This window comes from Bos indicus x Bos taurus, chromosome 27 (assembly GCF_003369695.1).
Source record: "Bos indicus x Bos taurus breed Angus x Brahman F1 hybrid chromosome 27, Bos_hybrid_MaternalHap_v2.0, whole genome shotgun sequence".
Lineage (NCBI taxonomy): Eukaryota > Metazoa > Chordata > Mammalia > Artiodactyla > Bovidae > Bos > Bos indicus x Bos taurus.
The window spans coordinates 20874632-20898544 of record NC_040102.1 but is presented as its reverse complement, the minus strand read 5'-3'; the positions used below and the strand labels follow the sequence as shown (position 1 = coordinate 20898544).

At 37.0% G+C, this 23913-nt stretch overlaps 1 protein-coding gene across 7 annotated transcripts in view; it reads left to right on the top strand.

The window, feature by feature from the left end:
* The window catches only part of TUSC3 (tumor suppressor candidate 3), a 214545-nt gene that overhangs the window by 172000 nt on the left and 18632 nt on the right, over positions 1 to 23913 (top strand). For 5 of the 7 annotated variants that reach the window (XM_027529733.1, XM_027529729.1, XM_027529726.1 and 2 more), the window contains 2 exons: positions 10740 to 10803; positions 21877 to 21975. In XM_027529733.1, coding sequence (XP_027385534.1) covers positions 10740 to 10803; positions 21877 to 21975 — 163 coding nt within the window. The remainder of the gene's footprint in view (positions 1 to 10739; positions 10804 to 21876; positions 21976 to 23913) is intronic. The other 2 variants (XM_027529731.1, XM_027529730.1) reach the window with 1 other exon arrangement.

Below are 23913 nucleotides of genomic sequence, written 5' to 3'. Positions count from 1 at the left end.
ATCTGCTTGAGAAGGGATTGGCTACCCACCCCAGTATTCCTGGGCTTCCCTTGTAGTTCAGCTGGTAAAGAATCCTCCTGTAATGCAGGAGACCTTGGTTCGATCCCTGGATTGGGAATACATTTTTGAAATCTCTGGAGAGATATGATTTTTTCAATTATGTGCTTATAGTACATACTGATAACCACCAAATATCAATGTTTACTTGTTAAAATTTTTATTGGCAAAAATTTCTTAATAAATATTATTTAATGAGCCCAGTCTAAATTTGAGAAGAGTACACTGTGATTTTATTAATTTTAAATAACATTCACTCTACATAGTTGTTTAAAACATCACTTTTTCTCTAAGATATATATATATATAAAATATTTCCTGAGCTTAACTGTTCTTTATGCTATTTTGAGGAATTTAACTTCATTTGTTAGCTTCATCTAAGATGTTAAAAATACAGTTATTAATAAATGCTCTAGATTTTTAAAAAATTCCTAAATTACACTAAATATACAGAGTTTTACAATCATTTCACAGTTTACTTTAGGGTTTAAATATATTTTGTATTTAATTATTTTAAAATATGTTGAAGCAAGTATTTGAAGCCTGTTCTCTTTTTTAAAAAATTGAAATATTCTGTATTCTACAAGTAATATATCCTTTTTCCTGAGACAGTGGTATTCATGTGAGTTTTAAGTCTAGAATCCTAACATTATAAATCCGTATGTGACTAAGATACAGATGAAATGTTATAGACAGTATTATAATAGTTTAAGGGCATTAACTATTCATTACCCTGAGGCAAAGTTTTATTAAAAGAGGTAGAATTAGAGTTATTAAATCACACTAAATTTTGGTTACCCAGTAAGAATAAAGATTGCTCCTTGATATGGATCAGAAAGAAAAAAAAATGGAACAGCCTTAAGAAAACCCATACAGAGGTGAAAATGAGGACAGGATGTTTGGGGACCATAATTTTTTTTTAGATATAATTTTTAATGGAAATAGTGTTAGAAAAAGTGTACTTACTGTGGCATCCCAATCATGTCTTACCTTCAAACCCCTTCCCATCCTCTGTTAATTTCCTTGTCATTTTCCACCTGTTTAAAGTTCGCTCTGACTATTCCTAATGTATCTCTACATAATCTCTATTGAAATACCCTGTTTATAGTTAACCATCTTTGGAGCCTTTTCCTTCCATTTCACACTACAGTAATTTCATCTTTGTTTTTTTTTTTTAAACTTTACATAATTGTATTAGTTTTGCCAAATATCAAAATGAATCCGCCACAGGTATACACATGCTCCCCATCCTGAACCCTCCTCCCTCCTCCCTCCCCATACCATCCCTCTGGGTCGTCCCAGTGCACCAGCCCCAAGCATCCAGTATCATGCATCGAACCTGGACTGGCATCTCGTTTCATACATGATATTTTACATGTTTCAATGCCATTCTCCCAAATCTTCCCACCCTCTCCCTCTCCACAGAGTCCATAAGACTGATCTATACATCAATGTCTCTTTTGCTGTCTCGTACACAGGGTTATTGTTACCATCTTTCTAAATTCCATATATATGCATTAGTATACTGTATTGGTGTTTTTCCTTCTGGCTTACTTCACTCTGTATAATAGGCTCCAGTTTCATCCACCTCATTAGAACTGATTCAAATGTATTCTTTTTAATGGCTGAGTAATACTCCATTGTGTATATGTACCACAGCTTTCTTATCCATTCATCTGCTGATGGACATCTAGGTTGCTTCCATGTCCTGGCTATTATAAACAGTGCTGCGATGAACATTGGGGTACACGTGTCTCTTTCCTTTCTGGTTACATAATTGTATTAGTTTTGCCAAATATCAAAATGAATCTGCCACAGGCATACATGTGTTCCCCATCCTGAACCCTCCTCCCTCCTCCCTCCCCATACCATCCCTCTGGTTCATCTTTTATATTTCTCTAGAACTCACTGAACACATAGCTAAATTATAGAGTCCTTACTGAATACCACATAATTTAGTAGCTAATTAACTTCTGATCTGTTCACTCCAGTAGCAGTTTTCAGTAAGAAAGATACAGTTATCATCCCGATTTACAAAGAGGCAACTCAAGCACAGACTCAAATGTTGGCTTACTAATTCTAGAATGTTAAGCACACTGCCCTTATTTTGTCTGTATGGTTAGAGATCTCCATGTGCATGTTCCCATGTTTCTTTTTCAGCAAAAAAAAAAAAAAAAACCCACCATGTTTTTTACATGTACTTGTTTTCTCATTTTATGGAATACAGCTCTCTCACTGTTAAGTAATGACTAGATGGCTTGATTGATTAATCGATTGATTCAAAAGTGTTTGACTTTACTGCCAAGAGTTGTGGCCTCTAAGCAGTTTTAAATTTTCAAAGGTTTGTGAGCAGTAGACTGATGAAAGTGGAGATTTTGGAAGATTTAGCTAGAAATGAGAGATTGGAGACTAAAGATTAGAGTGCCCATAATCCAAGCATGATATGATAAACATCCATACACAGTCAGTTGTGTCAATGTAATAGAAAAAAGGCAAATATAGGGTAGAAAGTGTTCACTGGCATTACAATTGATGTAGGCAGAAATGGTAAAGTTGAAATTTGGATCATTAGAAGAATGGTTGCATTATTGACAGAAGCACAGAAGTCTGGCCAAGATAAATAATTTTGTGCAGAGAATAGTGACATGTTTGAAAAACATTTGGTTTTAGAGTATTAGGACATTCAAGTGAGATATTCAAGTAGATATATCCAATTAGTTGTTATACTACAAGATGTAACACTATAGTCCTGGCTAAGAAGGAGTCTTTCATACCAAGAGCTGTTGAATTGAAGAGTATGAATCATCTAAAGGAGAAATGTGAGAAGAGAAAGGAATGTCAACGACAAATGATGTAACTTATCTCTTCGCTATTTCAATTACAGAACCATTACTAATTAAAGTACGTTACCATTTTCAGTGACCTCTTTATTTTAATAAGCCCAAATATATAAACAAGTATGTGGATTTTGTTTTGAATTGATGTAGTCTCAATTTAACGTTCCATATAGTAGTATTTTATGTTATTTGATGCTTTTGAACTGTGGTGTTGGAGAAGACTCTTGTGGAGTCCCTTGGACTGCAAGGAGATCCAACCAGTCCATTCTGAAGGAGATCAGCCCTGGGATTTCTTTGGAAGGAATGATGCTAAAGCTGAAACTCCAATACTTTGGCCACCTCATGCGAAGAGCTGACTCATTGGAAAAGACTCTGATGCTGGGAGGGATTGGGGGCAAGAGGAGAAGGGGACGACAGTGGATGAGATGGTTGGATGGCATCACTGACTCGATGGACGTGAGTCTGAGTGAACTCCGGGAGTTGGTGATGGACAGGGAGGCCTGGCGTGCTGAGATTCACGGGGTCGCAAAGAGTCGGACATGACTGAGCGACTGATCTGATCTGATCTGATAATATATTTTATTTTTATTTATATTCATTGGGCTTTTCTCCCCTCCAGTTCCCTGCCCCCAACACACACACACATGTGCACAAACACCAGGCTATAAACCCTATGTGTGTGTGTTAGTCACTCAGTCGTGTCCGACTCTTTGCAACCCTGTGGACTGTAGCCCTCCATGCTCCTCTGTCCATGGGATTCTCCAGGCAAAACTACTGGAGTGGGTTGCCATTTCCTTCTCCAATAAACCCCACGAGGCCAGGGATTTTTGCTCTGTTCACTCTTATCTCAAGTGTCTAGAAATGTGCCTGTCACATATTAGACATTCAATAAATATCAGCTGAACAAACAGAAATAACGATAGCCAACACTTAAGGAAGGCTCACGTCATGTCATACTTTTCTGAATGCTATAAATTATTATAACATCCTTGATCTGCTGATGCAGAAACTGACCCACAGGTCGGTTAACACACCCCAGCCTACACAGCAGCCTGGTCTGTAACCAGATTCTCCAGCCGTCAGTGTGGTGCTTCTGTTGAAGACGATTGCTGTGTTTGGTTCTGTGAAGTCTTTATGGAAGAACCAGAAGCTGTATATTAGCCTCTAGATACAAAATACTAGTTATATACCTGGATTCACATTGTTAGTATACTGATTAAGTATGAAAGTAAATGCTACTGATTTGAAGCTTTCAAAGTAGTAAGCTTAAAGAAATAGAAAATCACACCCAAGAATTTGATGTCTCATTTGGCAGATTAGCAGGCTAAACCAGGCCCAGCCATCGTTAAACCCATTCTCAAGGCTTGCAGATCCAGGGTACTGTCAGCAGTGTTATATGGGTCTAATATCTGAGTCCTTATCAGTGTCATTTTCATTTCTGAGACAGGTTTCATTTATCATCCCATTGTGCTATGTTTCACATCAAATGTCAAGATAAAGTCTCTAATGTCAAAGATTTAGAGGCAGTGATTTTCCAGACTTGTTCATCAGAATGCAGTGATCCTGGACATCCAGAGAAAACGGATGGCACTGAACTTTTAAAGCAGATGGTGAACTGGCATTAGGTGAACTTTAGAGAGAGTATCACTCTAAGACAATATGCGAGAAGTTTCAAGGATATGAACTAAAGGCATCTGAAGAAACTGGACTAGAAAACCCATCACAGCAGGTAGTTCCACGTGATGCAATGGGATCCAGACTTAGCAATGTTTCACTCAGGTCGCAATCAGTGAGGAAGTGACAGGGAAAAATACCAAGTGCAAACAGTGATCAGGGAATTATCTAATAGACACACTACAAGACTCATCATTAAGGAATAATTGCCTAGCATCTCAGTTGCTTTCATCCACATGAATATGCTTTCATACAGAGGAATATCAAAGACTTATCATGGGAGCATTGAGAGGGAAGATGTGAATATCCATTTTCACAGATAATCCAAAAAAGAAAAATATGAGAGACTAGGTTTCAAAAGACAGTGGTCATTTTTCTGCTTATTTTTTGTTTAAATCCATTTTATAGACTTCTCTTGATAATATCTTTTTTTATCACCTAATAGGCCCATAAGTAACAACAACAACAAAAAATGATCTGTACAAGGAAAATGAATTAAGGAGAGGTTAAATGGCTTTCCTGGGGGAAATCATTCAATTCATCTGCAAAGTTAGAGTAGGGCAGAAAAACTATCTTCCTAGTGCATTTCTTATGCCAGTCACAGATACAAAATATTTAGTGATATGAAATGAGTGATTTTACTTTTTAACATAGAATAATGTGACTTTTAAGCTTCATGTTACATTGTATTTTGTTGTTGTTGTTCTTGTACTTTAGATTACATTTATAACAACATGAGAATAGTAATGTTCCTTGATGATTTTTTTGTAAAAGATAAAAAGGAAAAAAGCCCATATATACTTTTACTCTATTATACTTTTCATATATATCTAATATGACAGAGTTCCCAAAACATTTGCATTGTAGATCTACATATTCAGTGTATCTCATATCAAAAGCTATTCAGTTGGATTTTAAAATGAAGAATCTAACAAGTAACTTTTCATTTTGAACTTACTACTTTAGTTACCAAAAATATTCCATGAGAGTAATTCTACTAAGCATTCCAGGTTTCCTTTCATTGATGAATAGAAGAATTGATAAGTCTAGAAATGGGCTGTCAAGAAAATATTAATTACTAAAATGTACTTAGAAGCTGAGTCACAGGACCTTTTAAGTCAACCTCTGCTGTACACTTGAAAGAAACAGTCATACTATGTTGTCATATTATTTAACCTCTCAACGTTTTGAAAGCACAGTGAATATGAGAAGCTCTCTCGTCAGTCATAGTATCGGTTTTGTACAAAAACTAGAAAGTGCTTCTACAAGCATACGTTCTCCCCAGTAGCTGTCTCACTAGTGTCTGGGCTTTAGGGTAGTCTTACAGTCTCCTCAGAATTTTTCAGGCCTGCCTGCACTTTGGGTTCTCATTGCCTGACCTTCTAGGGAGGAGCAGTTGTGATGAACTATTTCCGCATATTCTGCTTAGGATTTCCTTAGAATTGATTGGAGCTTTTTGGTTTGGTTGTTCTGTGTTGTTACTTGTTCTCTCCCATACCTCCCCTGTTTACAGTACCTGACCTACTGATCTTATGGTCCCTGTGAATTCAGGTAAAGCTCCTAAGGAGAGGTGTGTCTCCACTGTACTAGCGGGGCTGACGCTTTTTTCGTAGAGAAGAGTTTGAATAAGACCAATCATACCTACCTAGCCTGGGGGAATCCAGCACAGTGGCATTCTTTGCCATCTGGCTGTAGGTAACCATCCCTATCTATGTCTCTTATTTCAGGCAAGTCCAGAAGGACTTGGCCGAGCTATTTATTGTCTGATCTATATCACACCTGCTGCTTGGTGTCACGGCCTTGTAAGGACCAGTGCTACCTCAGAGAAGTTTACCCAGTTTGATGTATAAGAAGACAACCTCAAAGAAAGGACTGGGACTATGTAACTATCAAGAAATAGAGAAATCTTTTATTAGACTCTCAGAGGGCTAAGTACCTCAGGATTTCCACTTGTTTTGCACCAACAGTGGTGATCCAGACACTCCCATTTGCCAACAGAAGCCTGCCCACCTGCTGCCCACTCTCACACTGTTTTTACTAAAGACGCAAGTAACTGGTTCCAAAGATCATAGAACCATACATTAGGAAGGTCACAGAATGCCTCGGAATACTTCTGTTATACTTAACACTAAATAAAAGAGTATATTTTGTCTTAATAGTTAAAGAAAATCTCTTCCTAGATGTTCGTCTTCTCACAAAGAAACTGAGAAAGAAATGATCAAGATTACTTCCTTTTAGTATTCTGGGTGCCTGAGCACACAAAGGAGACTCAGGACTATGATGTCATTACTGCATTGCTACAAACTTGTATATTTTAAAATAGCATCTTCTTTATTTAGAGTTATGTGGTTAAAAAAAAAGATTGACTATCATATATGAAAAATGGATCCCTCACTGTACGTAGGCTTTGATCAGGAAAGCTGTTGCTCTTCTACTGGCAGATCTTAAATAGCCAAGATTAAAGACACAAGTTTATTTAAGAGCAATGAGGAAACTCATTTGACTTCTTGGAAGTCCTGCCAAAAGAAATACAAGATTTTTCTCCTACATTCTGTCTTCACGTTGATAATAAATCATCATGTTTTTTTGCTGTTATAGTACTTCTGTTGCAGAGTGAGAATCATATGCTAGACAGTTGAGAGATTATCGCTTAAATATTTCCTTAAATTTCATGTGTCTGCTCTTGTACTGGAGGATAGTAAACAAGGTACAGAAAAAGCTGAAAGGATTCACACAGGTCATTTTTCCTGACGTATACACGAAGGGAAAGAGAATGAACAGAAATAAAGTTTACATTCCCTACTGATGAGTCCAGCTGCATGAAGAGATGGACAGGAAGAATCCACATGATAGTAAAAGATCATCACAGCAGTGTTTCCTCTAGCTATTGACAAGATCTTAGTTCATTGTACAATTGTGTATTTTTTTTAAATTTTTTTTTTAAATTTTTATTCCTTTATTTCTCATGTGTTCCCCATCCTGAACCCTCCTCCCTCCTCCCTCCCCATACCATCCCTCTGGGTCGTCCCAGTGCACCAGCCCCAAGCATCTAGCATCGTGCATTGAACCTGGACTGGCATCTCGTTTCATACATGACATTTCACATGTTTCAATGCCATTCTCCCAAATCTTCCCACCCTCTCCCTCTCCCACAGAGTCCATAAGCCTGTTCTATACATCAGTGTCTCTTTTGCTGTCTCGTATACAGGGTTATCGTTACCATCTTTCTAAATTCCATATATATGCGTTAGTATACTGTATTGGTGTTTTTCCTTCTGGCTTACTTCACTCTGTATAATAGGCTCCAGTTTCATCCACCTCATTAGAACTGATTCAAATGTATTCTTTTTAATGGCTGAGTAATACTCCATTGTGTATATGTACCACAGCTTTCTTATCCATTCATCTGCTGATGGACATCTAGGTTGCTTCCATGTCCTGGCTATTATAAACAGTGCTGCGATGAACATTGGGGTACACGTGTCTCTTTCCCTTCTGGTTTCCAATTGTGTATTTTAAAATGAAAGAAAGGACCAAAAGTGCTCTTGTGGATTTGATGTTAAGCTGAAAGTGGCATTTGGATAACACCAGACAATATCAAATCTAAGTTTTTATTTGCCGTTTTCTTGGTGTCATAAAATGTTTTTTAGTCAGTCATGTCCGACTCTTTTGCAACCCCATGGCCTATAGCCCACCAGGCTCCTCTGTCCATGGAATTTTCCAGGCAAGAATACTGGAGTGGGTTGCCATTTCCAAGTTAAATAAATATTTAGGATTAAATTTCCATGAGTTACTGACATTTCCCTTGTCAGAATTCATAAAAATCACAGGTGGAAAGAATATAAATGAACATCATGCTTGCTGAAGTTGTAAAGGAATTACTCAGTGTTCCTTCTTCCAAAGTATTTTCAAAGTACATGCATCAGTTAAATACATATATTAAAGACTAGCTTAAAATGGTGAGCTTAGTTAGATTTTAATTGTGTTAAGCATTGCTTTAGGTAACCCTGTAAATGAAACATTCCCTCCAAGGTCAGCACTTAAGACCTCTAGAGTGCTTGTTTGTTCTTTTATTCTTGTTTTTGCTCTTCTGACTTTTATATGTGCCAGTAATGTCTCTGTCGCACTCTGGTAGACAAAATGTGTTCTCACAGTTTGAATGTGTAAGCTTGTGAAAGCATTTTTTTGGATTTGTTTGTTTCATTTTGTTTGCTGTTTGTTACACTTGATATCCCCATTGCCTAAATAAGTGCATAGTATCTGCACTGTGGTTCTAATCCAAGTTCCTCGCAGTTGTCACATACATCTGGGCATCTTATTCTGTGTTGTTATAGTCAGATATTTCAGTCAGTCACATAAATGTTGATTTTTAATTCCTTTAATGGTCAACATTTAACTGTGATCACCAGTAAAAACTTTTATAAAACTTTCCACTAGGTTTTTCTTCCTGTCTTTTGCTAAGTTATTATATGATGGAAAAGGCATGGACCTTGGAGGTCAAACCCAGGTTGCTCTCCAAATTTCACCAGTTACTAGTTGTGCAATCTTAGTTCATTTCTCTAAATCTCAGTTTCCTCGTTTGGAAGACAGAATAACATCTATTTTATATAGTTATTAAGAAGATATGATGGGATAATCTATATGAAGCATCCTGTCAAGTGTCCAGCAAATAACTAAGTATCGATAGTATAGTGAATATGAGCTCAGGATCTGAAATCACACAGACCTAATTTCAAATCTCAGATTTTACACACAGCAGATGCGAAAACTTAAGCAATTTTTCACCTCTGTTGAGCCTCAGTTACCTTATTGATTAAGTGGCTGTAATAAAAATACCTTTGTTATGACTACTAGAACTAAATGGGCTATTGCATGTAGAACTTGTGTTAAATACAAAATGAGTGCTTAATAAATAGTTGTTATTAGTACTTGGTATCACTGTATTTGGTATTATCTATGCTGCTATAGTTATTAGAATAATAAAACCTTCATTTCTGTGATATGAGAGTCTTAGCTTCTAATCAGACTTAAATAATATATAACACATTGCTTATAGTATTTGTATTGCTACACTGTTGTCAATATAGTAATATTTAATAAAATAGAAAATATATGTGACAATATTCCTCATAAGCTATAATGTAAATAAACCACACATGGCTGTTTTTAGTTGGTTTGCTTGAAGCTGTTCTTTAAAAATATATCCAAATACACGTTTGAATGAGGCAGCTGCACTACGAATGATTGAGAAATTAGAGATGGAAACAAAGGTAGCTTAGACTGAAGTACCAAAAGCAGTCTCTACATGAAAATACCAAGACAAAATTGATAACAATACACACAAGACTGTACATGCTTCAAAAAGATCAGAGGACTCAGTTAATCCAGTTCCTAGTTTTATGGATGAGGGGATATTGAATAATTGAGAGACTGGGTGACATACCAGGGTTAAGGACAAAAAGGAATAATGTCCTGACTTTTAGTTAAATACTTTTTCCATGAAAGCCAAACTACTGTGGGAATCAGGTTTTCAGAAGCAAAATAATCCTGCATGGAGATTTTTGTCAAATTTCTATAATTGACTGGTATCAACTAATATAGTTCTTACCAGGTATAGGAAACTATACCTTTCTCAATAGGATGAAATAATTTTAATAATTATGTTTTGAAAAAATCAGTTTAAAATAAATGCGTTTGTAAAGCTATCTCCTTAATTTAAAAACTTTGATAGTATAGAAAAGAGTCATTAACTTTTGATTGGTCATTTTTTATTTACTTTAAAGGATATAGAGTCATTAATCTTAGTTCCTCTAATCTGTGTGTTACACTATATTAAGTATATTTTATGGAGGCTCTGGAAGAATCATTACAGTTGGTGTATGTTTTTGTGGTAAACCTTTTAACAAATTATACTAAGTTTACTTCTGATAGTAGGTTGCTTTCTACAGTTGACAGTGGCATCAGCCACCAGGGCTTCTTCTGTTCTAGTTAACTGAGAATTATTTTATTCAAAAATAACTAATTATTTCATTCCAAAACCATAAATAGGAGCTTAATTCATAGCTTCATCCATTGTTAATCTTCAAGGTATAGAATTATACAAAGAAAAAGCTGCCAAAACCCTGCTTTTCCCCAGATTGTAATTTTTTGCTTCTCTGTCTTGTTTTATAGAGCTACATTCATGGGAGCAGCCAGGTCCAATTCGTGGCAGAGTCACACATTATTCTGGTACTAAGTATCCTTTAAAGTACTGATGGGTTGAGAAGAACAAAGCAGAGCTGCATGCTATCAAATTGATTTTTTTCCTAACAAATAATCAAGACTTTTGAGACATTAAATTTTAAACTTTACCATGTGACTAATTTTCCAATTCCTATGCTATTTTCTCTTACCATGTAATTTTTAAAATTCTAAATCATTAATAGGTTATAATTTTCTTTTTTTACTGACTATTGAATTTTGAAGTATAGCTTTTGATTATCTCTGGCTAGAGTTTTTTTTTGTGATGTCTGTATGGTTTTTCCCTTTAGAATCTTAATGGGGAAGGAAAATAAAGTGTTCTATTACATAAAAAGCAGGATAAAGAAATTATCTTAATTCCCTTAAATGTTATAGTAAATGAGAAGAGGAAGATTTAGGATAATTAGACAACTTTTTGGAACATGGAAGACTAAATGTTATGAATTAGATAATACAGTACAATTTATGGTTTAGAGGTAGAAGGGTGAAGAAGACAGCAAAATAGCAAAGAGGTACGATTCATTTCTCAAAAAGAAAATTACATATTACTAAAAAGAAGAGGAGAAGGCTTTGGCACCCCACTCCAGCACTCTTGCCTGGAGAGTCCCATGGGCGGAGGAGCCTGATAGGCTGTAGTCCATGGGGTTGCTAAGAGTCGGACACGACTGAGCGACTTCCCTTTCACTTTTCACTTGCGTGCATTGGAGAAGGAAATGGCAACCCACTCCAGTGTTCTTGCCTGGAGAATCCCAGGGACGGGGGAGCCTGGTGGGCTTCCGTCTATGGGGTCGCACAGAGTCGGACATGACTGAAGCGACGCAGCAGCAGCAGCAGAATGAAGTAAGGTTAATTTTGGGGCACACAGTTATACTTTGGGGGAACACTGACATTTGTGTGAGTCCTGTGGAAACGTTTGTATGTTAAGTTTATAGTGTTGAATGTACTGAGTCATTGTCAGGATCTAAAGTGTGCCTTATAGTGTCGTTTATAAAATTCAATTACTCTCCAGGTTACCAAGGTTCATCTTCAAATAAAGCAGTCTAGACCCAATTTTCTAGTATCTGATACAACCATAACTATTTAAACCTTTAAGGATTCTTAGAACTCTACTAGAGCAAAACCTCATTTTATAGCTAGGAAAACTAAAACCCACAAAATTTAATTGCCTTGCCTTAGTTTGGAGAAAGAACTGTATTTTTTCCTAGACATACATACCTTTGGTACAGGTTACTTTACAGACTAGGCAAAGTAAGAGAATATTCAAACTGTCAGCATCACTACTCTTGTGCTTTGGGGCCACTAAAAACAGCGTCACCTGAACACAGCCCTGCGACCCCACGACAGCTGATCTGGTAACAGGATGGCTGCTGAGTGACACTGAACAGGTAGTGAATGCAGGGTGGACACTCTGGACAGAGGGACAGTTCACATCCAGAGGAACAGGGCAGGAAAATGTGAGATTTCATCATGCTGCTAGAATGGCATTTGAATCTTACTTTAAAACTTACGAATTATTTCTGAAATTTCCATTTAATGTTTTTTGGACTGTGGGTAACTGAAACCGTAGAACGTGAACCTACAGAAAAGGGGAAATACGTTTTGCAGGCTAACTTTTTGGTTCTTATTTGTATAGTTTTTTTTTTTTTCTTCTGTTTTCAATCCATGATGTAGCATTTTAGCAATATACTTCTTTCAGAGCAGCTATTAAATCAGAAATACCTAGCAAAAGGAATGAAAAGGTATATTGAGACCATCATTCCATTGTATGGCAGGAATTCCCCAACGTTTCATTTCATGGCTCATTGACCTCAAGCTGAGATTTAGGACGCAAAGAAATTTTACAAACAGTATGAAGTCTTCCATGTAGATTTTTAACAGTAAAATGTATTATCTTTCTGCTGCTAGTAACTATTTGTTGCTTTATCGCTGCTGTTCTTTTTATTTGCCTGTATCTATGAAAAGAGAAAATGTCTTAAAATGGTGGGCTCATTAAAATCAACAAAAGTTTAGAAGAAGCCATTATATAATAATTTCTGATTTTACTTGGCAGTATCTACTAATTTTTTAAAACTTACTTTATAATTTTTTTTTTTGTAATTTGCATGTATGTTTTTATGTGGTGGTTTAGTCGCTAAGTCGTGTCTGACTCTTGCAACCCCATGGACTGTAGCCCTCCAGGCTCCTCTGTCCATTGGATTCTCCAGGCAAGAATACTGGAGTGGGTTGAAAAAATGCAAATTCCAGGTGGTAACTTCTTGTTTATCTTTGGAGAAAATTTCTGCCTTTTGGTTTTCTCTTCCTAATTTAGTAAGCCAGATCATTAGATGCAGTTGCTACATACAAAATTTTATTTTAAAAAATCTAAGAACAAACAGATGGAGTCATTTGATGTCATAGGTTATAGAATGACATTTAGTAGAAATAAGATTTTTCTCCATTAGTAGTCTTTTATTTCAGTACCCTATTTAGGAGGGAAAAAAAATCCTAAGTAGTCTTTGAGAGGAAGTTATTTTTAAAAATAATAAAAAATGTTATGACATTTTAATAAAGAATATATGAACTAAGGCTAATATATAAATCTCTATATTTTTCCAAATAAAATATTTTTTAAATTTTTCATTCAGTTATGTTTTAACACCTGTTGTAAATATATTTGCTGTTTGCAAGAAGGTAGGCTGATAGGACCAGTACTCTTGCCTGGAAAATCCCATGGATGGAGGAGCCTGGTGGGCTGCAGTCTATGGGGTCACTAGGGGTCGGACACGACTGAGCGACTTCACTTTCACTTTTCACTTTCATGCACTGGAGAAGGCAATGGCAACCCACTCCAGTGTCCTTGCCTGGAGAATCCCAGGGACAGTGGAGCCTGGTGGGCTGCCATCTCTGGGGTCACACAGAGTCTGACACGACTGAAGCGACTTAGCAGCAGCAGCAGGCTGATAGGAAAATAATTTTAATTAGTATGAGGCATCAAGAGGCAACTTGATGCATCGAAAAGTTGAATTGACTTTTTAGCCAGGTTTTTATACAGTAGAAAAGGACTTCACCCCAGGTGGAGAATGAGTGAGCGAGACTATTCCAGTGGAAGGTGTAACAGGTAGAAAAACATAAAATGAAAGAGTATTCACAGACTGTGCAGGGCAGACTGATGAAAGGTTAGTTGGCTGGATAATAAATATCTTTCCATACGTTGCTAAGAAATTTGAATCTGATCTAAATTCACCAAGACATGTTCTACATGCTAGTGGAAACCAGACACATGAGTTCTCGGATTGGCTTTACTGTCAAGTATACAAATTCTGACCTATCCTTTAATTCTGCACATCCTCTAAATTCTGGGATGTCAAGATGACATGAGATAAATATCAATTAGGAGTAAAGGTTCTCATATAAAAGGCAAAGATTACACTAGCAGTAACAACTGTTTCTAAATATTTAAAAATATGTGTTTTTATAAAGATCACATTTGCTTTTCCTATGAGAAAAACATTTGTTTTCCATCTATTATGAGAGTATAGTTTTACTCTGACTTATTTTCAGTCTATGATAGACAGCAAATGTTTCTTTTAATGTGTTATATCCAAGGAGAAACATACTACAGAAAAAAATTAATGATGGATACAAGTTGAAGATATTTTAGATAAAGTCTATAATATGCTGACTTTTTCCCAACATTTGTTCACATTTATCTTTAAACTGACAATCCTGGGTCTCTTCTTAGGAGCCATCGTAAACGTAACATCATTTGTGATTGAGAATGGATTGTAATGTAATGCAAATATATGTGCATTTCTGTGCACATTCATTTCTAGGATATTCATTTTCTGTGGATTTTGTTATTTACACAAACAGCAGCTCCTGTTTTATGTAGGATCATGTCAATATTTTGACTTTTTTAGCAGTAAGAAAGTGATTGACAAGATAAGCAGGGGACTGGAGAGTAATAGCTGAAGTGTATAATGTTATGATATTAATCAATACAGATGTGCAAAGTTATACATGAAGTAGAACAAAGGTGTGTGTGTGTGTGCGTGTGTTTGTGTCTATGTAGGCACAGACATTAATCTCAGGACAATAGAAAAAGTTTCAGGAACATTACCATTTAGCTGGTATATATTTATATCTCTTAATGTTGAGATTCTTTAATAAGGCTTAGTTAAATGGTTACACCCATCAGTTTATGACAGAAAAGTATCTGTTATTCCAGAGTTTGACACAGAATCTCTCAGAGATTTGTAAGAGCTTTCATTAATCAGTCAGCCTTCCACCCAATAAAGGAAGCCCTACACATTAACTCTGGCAGATGTTACAGTCAAAGCTTTTTCCTGTGTTTATAAATCAGTACATCATCTAAAAATGTTTACATTACAAATGTGATTTTTCCCCCAAATGATAACTATTATGTAGGCTCTCTTTTACCAAAAATTATTTTCATTGACAAAATAGAACTTGACCTAAATAATTCTCAATGCTCAAAGCTTTTAAGCTCAAAAGTATTTTTAGATAAAAGAGGAGGGTTGGCTAGTTTAAGCCATTTAGTGTAATTCACGTATCTCAGTTACAGCCATCAAGTTTAAAGTAGGTTCACAGGTCTTTCCTTGTTAATGACTAGAAAACTCACTTTTGCAGGAAACATTCTAAGTAAAAAACTCACACTTAGTTCCTGACCCTGCTGCCCTCTAATAAAGTATTTTATATTGGGGTTGTACATAACACCTATATCTAATAATCTTTTTGCTTTAAAGTTCCTACTTTGAGATCATGTGTACAAGGATTTTTGCATTTCTTTATTTTCACATAAGAGCAAAGCTAACTTCCTCTCAGACATAACAGTTTAGAGTATCTTCGGCACTGTCTCAGATCCTCTATAGCAGGGGTTGGCAAACTAGGACCAGTGAGGTTCAATTCCAGCCTGACTGATATTTTTATAAATTAAGTTTTATTGGAACACAGCCACACCTATTCATTTGTGAATTGTCTGTGATTACTTTGCACTACAGTAGCAGAATTGAGTAGTAACAATACACCATACAGCGTGCATAGCCCCAAATATTTACATTCTGGGCCTTCACAGAAAAAGTTTGCAAACTACTATTATGTAGAGTATAAATAATAGAAAACAAAACCCTACAACCTTATTACCCCAAAACAGTTGCTTTTAACTTTTTATTATCTTTCTTTCCCTGAATTTCTCTTATTATTTGTAAAGAGATGCAATTATACTGTTAAGTGCATTTTCACTTGATATAAAATTTTATGCTTAGTATAAAGATATACATTGTTAAACAGATTTAACTATTTTGTTCCTTTGCTGTTCCCTCATCATTTTCTTCTAACCCTGTTACCATCCTGCTTCAATTCTTCTGTGTTCTTTTGGTTTGTACCTTTTACTCACTAACTTTGTGGCTTTGCACAAGTTACTTGGATCTCTCTGATGGCTTCAGTTTTCTTATGTGTAAACTGAGGATTACAATCATGTATATCAGAGCCTAGTTGGTACTGGGTAAGATAGTGAACAAAATAAACTCCCTACCCTTTGGGCACTAACATTGTAGTGATAGGAGAGAGACAGTAAATGAATTAAAAAGATACAAGTTCTAAATTTCTTTTAAAAAATAATGTTAATAGAGAAAAATAAAGCAAGATAAGAAGTACAGTGTTCAAAGGAGGCTTCTCTACTGTCATTTGATCAAAAACCCAAAGGAAGTGAGGGAGTGAGTTATACGGACATTCAGGGGAATAGCATTCAGATAGAGAAATAGCAGGTGCAAAGATCCTGAGGCAGAGGGTTCTTCTTGTTGAAAAAATACCAAGGACACGAATAAGAGCCAACAAGGGCAGAGCGGTATAGAAGTGGATCAGGGTACAAATGAGGTGCCACCTGGAGGTCATTTTGAGGTCTTCAGATGATTAACTTTCCATCTCACTATGAGTAGAGAGTACTCTGAGGAAAACCATGACATTACCTGCCTTATGTTAAAGATATAGAAAGTCCATACTGCCCAAAGCAATCTGTAGATTCAGTGCAGTTCTTTTCAAAATACTAGTGCCATTTTTCACAAAACTAGAATAATTAAAATTTGCACAGAACTGCATAAGACCCTGTTTAGCCAAAGCAATCATGAGAAAGAACAAAGGTGTAGGTATCACAGACCCTGATTTCAAACTGTATTAAAAAGCTGTGTGGCTTCCTTGGTGGTCCAGGGGTTAAGAATTCACCTTGCAATGCAGGGGACACCAGTTCAGTCCCTGGTCTGGGAAGATCCCACATGCCACAAGGCAAATAAGCCCTTGTGCCATAGCTACTGAGCCTACAATCTGGAGACCATGAGCCACAAACACTGAGCCCATGTGCTGTAATTGCTGAAGCCTGCATGCCCTAGAACACATGCTCTGCAACGAGAGGAGCCACTGCAACGAGAAGCCCACGCACCACCAGAGAGTAGCCCCTCTCTCCACAACCAGAGAAAAGCCCACACAGCAACCAAGACCCAGCACAAAACACTATGGTAATAGAAACGGTATGCTATGCTATGCTATGCTATGCTAAGTCACTTCAGTAGTGTCCGACTCTGTGTGACCCCATAGACGGCAGCCACCAGGCTCCCCCGTCCCTGGGATTCTCCAGGCAAGAACACTGGAGTGGGTCGCCATTTCCTTCTCCAACGCATGAAAGTGAAAAGTGAAAGTGAAGTCGCTCAGTCGTGTCCGACTCTTAGCGACCCCGTGGACTGCAGCCTACCAGGCTCCTCCGCCCATGGGATTTTCCAGGCAAGAGTACTGGAGTGGGGTGCCATTGCCTTCTCTGAGAAACGGTATAGAATCAGCACAAAAATGGAGACACATATCAACAGAACACACTGGAGAGCCCAATATAAACCCATGCACTTATGGTCGATTAAGCTACAAAAAAGAAAGAATATGCAGTGGGAAAAATACAGCCCCGTTAATAAATGGTGTTGGGAAAACTGGACAGCTACATGCGGAAGAACGAAACTGGACCACTCTCTCACACCATATACAAAATAAGGTCAAAATGAATTAAAGACTTAAAGGTAAGACCCGAAAGCATAAAATTCCTCAAAGAAGACACACAGGCAGGATGCTCTTCGCCATGGGTCTTGGCAATAATTTTTTCGCTCTGTCTCCTTAGGCAAGGCAAACAAAAGCAAATATAAACAAGTGAGACTACATCAAATTAAGAAGCATTTTGCACATTGGAAAAAAAGCCATCAACAAAATGAAAAGGTAGCTTACTGAATGGGAGAAGATATTTGTAGTTTATATATCCAATAAGCAGTTAATATCCAGATACACAACTCATACAACTCAGTATCAAGAAACAAACAACACAGTTTAGAAATAGATGGAGGACTTGAGTGGACTAACTCTTTTCTAAGGAAGACATAATTCCAACAGTCACATGGAAAGACAGTCTAAATCACTAATCATCAAGGAACTGCAAATAAAATCCAAGTAAGATACCACCTTACACCTGTCAGAATGGCTGTCATCAAGAAGACAACAAATAAACCTTGATGAGGATTGGAGGAATCTCATTTGGTACAGCCACTATGGGAAACAGTATGAAAGTTTCTAAAAAAATAAAAATAGAACTAGCATATGATTCAGTAATTTTCTGAATATTTACCTGAAGAAAATGAAAACTAATTCAGAAGGATATATACACCTCTCTGTTCGCTGCAGCATTATTTAGAGTAGCCAAGATATGGACACAACCGAAATGTCCATCAGTGGATAAACAGGTGAAGAAGATCCGATGTACAGACACACATACTCAACCATTAAAAGAAAAATCTTGCCATTTGCAGCAACATGGATGAATCTAAAAGATCATGCTAAGTGAAATAAGTTAAAGGCGGGCACTTTATGATCTCACTTGTATGTGGAATCTAAAAAACAAATGAACAAACAACAAACCAAAAGCAGATTCATAGGTACAGAAAACAGGGTGGTTGCAAAGGGCAGCTGGGTGAGGGCTTGAGCAAAACAGGGGACGAGGAGGCACAAACTTACAGTGTTAAAGTAGTCTCGGGGATGTAATACACAACATAAGGAATATGGCTGATAACATTTAATAACTCTGTATGGGACGTGTGGTTACTAGACTTCTGGTGATTATTAGTTCCTAACGTATGTAAATGTCCAGACACTTAATATTGTATATCTAAAACTAACAGAGTATTTCTAAGACTTAGGGGTAGGAATTAATTTCATAAGTAAGAAACAGTAACCAAAGCTCATAAAGGAAAAGAATAACAATTTTGACCATACTGAAATGACAACCTTCTGATAAGTAAACAATTTAAAAGACAAGTAGAAGAATCTGTATGTAACACTTCAAAATATTCATATTCAGAAAAAACTGAAGCATCTTCTAAGATAATAAGAAAACGCAAATATACTTATGGGAAAATGGGCAAAAAAAAAAAAAAAGTAAGCACAATACAAAAACTTAAGCAAAAAAAGGAATTAACATATCAAAAGACAAACTCTGACTCACTAGTGAGACAGATCCCTACTCAACAGTTTGATAAAATCAATAGTTCAGCAAAACTGTGTTAGTGTAGTGTAAAAAAATGGTAATTCTTTTAACACTACTTGTTTTACAGAATATGATCATACCTAGTAAATTTGAAACTACATATATCAGCCTCTCAAAAACTCTACCTCTAGGTGTAGACCCTAGAAAAAATATTTCACATATACATATAAGAAGATATTCCTTGTAGGAGTATTTTTAACACTTGGAAACAAAAACAAATGTCCTTGAGTAAGATAAGCAATAACTATCAGTATACTCTGATGAAAATCTTACAGCTTTGTAATAACACTGTTCGAATTTGTGTGAAGTTCAAAAGCAATCAAATGAGAAATACATTGGTCACGCCGTTTTCAAATCTACAGAGGGACAAAGTGACAAAGCAATTTTTGACAAGGTGAAAGTTGCTCAGTCACTTCCGACTCTGCTACCCCATGCACCATAGAGTCCATGGAATTCTCTAGGCCACAATACTGGAGTGGGTAACCTTTCCCTTCTCCAGGGGATCTTTCCAGCCCAGGGATTGAACCCAAGTCTCCCACATTGCAGATGGATTCTTTACTAGCTGAGCTAGAAGGGAAGCCCAAGAAGACTGGTGTGGGTAGCCTTATCCGTTCTCCAGCGGATCTTCCTGATGTAGGAATCGAACTGGGGTTTCCTGCATTGCAGGTGGAATCTACCAACTGAGCTATCAGGGAAGCCCTACAGAAGGAACAGTAGTAATTTTTTTAAAAAGTATAAATATATATATATATATATATATATGTTACGAAGATATTAACAGGGGTATGTTACACTTGACTGACCATAGTTAATATCCAATAAAATGTAATTTGCTTAATAACTTCTCCCTAAGTGAATATTTATGTCTCTGTGTGCTAATAACACATACAGTGTACACATGGGTGTTTACATATCCAGTTTTATCCTAAGACTGTTTTAATATACAGCTTTCATCTAGTTAAAATTTTAAAGCATTTAATTTCTAAACTTTATTTTTACCTAGAAGTAAAAAATAGTGCTATTTCCCCCAATGTTATATTTTGGAAGCTACTCAGTAGATGGCATCATAAAATAAATATTTGTTTTGTTTGTAGTATCTATATAAAATAATTTTTAAATGTGATTTATATTTCAAACATGTATTGAAAATGTGTTTGAGATAAATTAATCCAGAAATCTGTGTGAATTGTCAGTAGCTCAAGTCTGTACTGGAGAAGGCAATGGCACCCCACTCCAATACTCTTGCCTGGAAAATCCCATGGATGGAGGAGCCTGGTGGGCTGCAGTCCATGAGGTCGCTAAGAGTCGGACACGACTGAGCGACTTCACTTTCACTTTTCACTTTCATGCATTGGAGAAGGAAATGGCAACCCATTCCAGTGTTCTTGCCTGTAGAATCCCAGGGATGGGGGAGCCTGGTGGGCTGCCGTCTGTGGGGTCACACAGAGTCGGACACGACTGAAGCGACTTAGCAGCAGCAGCAGCAAGTCTGTACACTTAAATGGATAGAATTATACATGAATATAAAAGGGTGTTGCCAGAAAAAAATGGAAGGGCAATCCTAATTGAACTCCTTTTTAAGGATCTACATCAGTCCCATCAATTCAAAGAACTAAGTTAAGCAGTAAATTTCCTGTCTATCCGCAGTTTCAGTGAAATAAGCTTTTAATTTTTCTATCAGTTGATTATTGGTAACATCCCCATCATTACACAATTGAAACACAAAGAACTTATAATTATCTAAATTTCAGAAGTTTTCAAACTGTTACCACGAATTCCCTCAAAGTTTAGTGGTATGTGTATATGTATGTCAGGTGGGCTTCCCTGGTTTCTCAGTGGTAAAGAGCCTGCCTGCCAGTGCAGGAGAGGCCTGGGTCAGGAAGATGCCCTGGAGAGGGAGATGGCAACCCACTCCAGTGTTCTTGCCTGGAGGATCTCATGGACAGAGGAGCCTGGCAGACTACAGTCCATGGGTTTGCAAAGAGGCACATATGACTTTGCAACTAAACAACAGAAACATTTTTGTCAGGCAAGGGGATGGTTTTTAGTAGCTTTCTCTCTTGTACATATTAGGCATCCGCCAAGGCTGGTTGGTTGGTTCCATGCTGAGTATATTCTAATTTTCTGTGATTGCCCAATGAAATGTCATTCTAGGTGTAACTAGTATATGTATATCTTTATGTATAAGGTGCAATATCATTATTGGTTTTGAGAGTATATAATTCATACGTACTATTAAAGTCCTGGAATTTAATAGCATTTAGAATTAGACCTTAAAAATCTCACAAAGCAAAGTTTGAGGTTATGTAGTCTAAAAATCAAGGCATATTTATTTAAATACATGAAAAGCAGTAATTTTGTATCAGGAGAGTAAGTTGCATTCACCTCTGTGTGCGTGTGTAATTCAGTCATTCTGGTACAGAACACATGATGTTCAGGTCCAGAACAATTAATAGATTTTATTTGCATCTATTTCTAATGTTTCCTTGACAATTACTATAGATGCTGCTATCACCATGGGGATGGTTCTTCTAAATGAAGCGGCAACATCCAAGGGAGATGTTGGAAAAAGACGGAGTAAGTCTCTGTGTTGGTATCTTTGTAAGTTTGTTTTAGTCAAGTTCATTTAAATCAAATGGGAAATAGATAAAAATCCTTTGTAAATTAACTTCTTAAGAAAGGTTCTGGTTTGAAGACAGCTGCAGCGTTTCTTACTTTTTTCTCTTTCTTGGATGTGTGGTGTGCGCACAAATATTTAAAAATACATTTCTTCCAAAATGGGATTGGTGCTTTTCTGTGGAATTGGGTATAAAGAAAAGTTGTTATTCACCCTTGTTGGGGGTGGTTTGATTTATCTCTGCTGAAGTTATGGTCTCTTTGGTCATGTCCACCATACAGGAAGAGGGGGAAAGTTCTAGGGACAGAGTCTTCAGAGGTTTTATAGGCTAATGATATGTCCCTTATGCCACAAGAGCCATCTATGCATTCAAGGACTGATTCAGACAGAGAAGTTTGTGTGTAAGTGTTGTACCCCGAAGTGTTATAATACCTTCCAACTACCTCCAAAACCTCTTTTGAGCTACATTTTGAAAGGGGGCATCTTGTGGTACCATCTTTCTCAGGGTTTTTGCCTTTTCCAGTGATATTCCAAGATTCACAACTCTACCGAGTCTCAGCTTTGTGTCTTAACCAGGTGACTATTTTATCCTTTGACAGAGCTGTTCCCCTCAGGGAGTTCCAGTAAGAGATTACACATTTTTATGAAGTGTTTTTGGCAAGAAAAGGGAAAAAACACAGGAAAAATCTTCTGCCCTCAGGAGCACGGGTCAAAGAATGTCAGAGAGCCTTAAATTCAGTATTTCCTGCCACAAATCTTCCCATAATTGATATAAAGTCCCTATGTGAATTTATGATTATGCTTCCACAAACCTATAATTAAGATTTTTATCAATATGCTTTGCATTTCTGAACCCTATTAAAATCCAGAATGTATGTATGAGGAACATAGGCATCTGGAGAAGATTCTTAATTTATTAAAAAGTTTAAAATACAAATCCAGACTTATTTTCTTTATGGGGAGTTTTAGCTATGGTGACATGAATGTCAGTCAGTCACAGTGATTTCTAAATACAATCCTTAGGGATCTTTAGTGTTGAAATATTTTGGATGTAATAGATCCTTTACCCTCATTTCCCCTGATGCCATTTACATACTGTTATAAAGAAACCACAGAAGCAAGGAATGCATTACTTTGTTTACTTAATCATTGTTCAGAACATCATTTTATGATTTATCATTTGCATAAAGAATGTGATGTTCTTGGGACCAACGAGTAGTATTTATATAAGGACAAATTCTTACATGTTCATATATTTATCATACATCCTGTCACATTAAAGTAGTGAGATAGTGTGTAATATATATATAAAATCACCTCAGCCCCACCCACTGCCACTTTATTTGTGTATGTGTGTGCGAGAGGAGTGCACGAGCGAGTGCATGGGAGAGAGAGGAGGAGTGCGGAAGGGGAAATATATTTTGAAATCTGCCCTTTTGATCCCAGTGTGGTTTTTATTCTGGATATAGTGCAAGCGCTGTGATTACCGTTGCCCAGATCAGAATCCGTCTGTGTCCTCTTAGCACGTTCTTCTCACAAGGATGTTACCTGGGAACGGCTGCAGTGCGTGGTTTGTTGGGTCACCACTGACTCCTCCCCAAGTCCTCTTCTTCCCCATGTGCCTGTACCTCAGTTCCATTACTTTGCTCCACCACATAGAATCAAGTAAATAGCTTCTGTTTTACTTGATCACATTTTGAGACACATTTCCCACGGTATATATCAAGTGTTCAATTTAGTTCAGTCACTCAGTCGTGTCCAACATTTTGTGACCCCATGGACTGCAGCACGCCAGGCTTCCCTGTCTAGCACCAACTCCCGGAGTTTACTCAAACTTACGTTCATCTCATCCTCTGTCGTCTCCTCCTCCTCCTGCCTTCAGTCTTTCTCAGCATCAGGGCCTTTTCCAATGAGTCAATTCT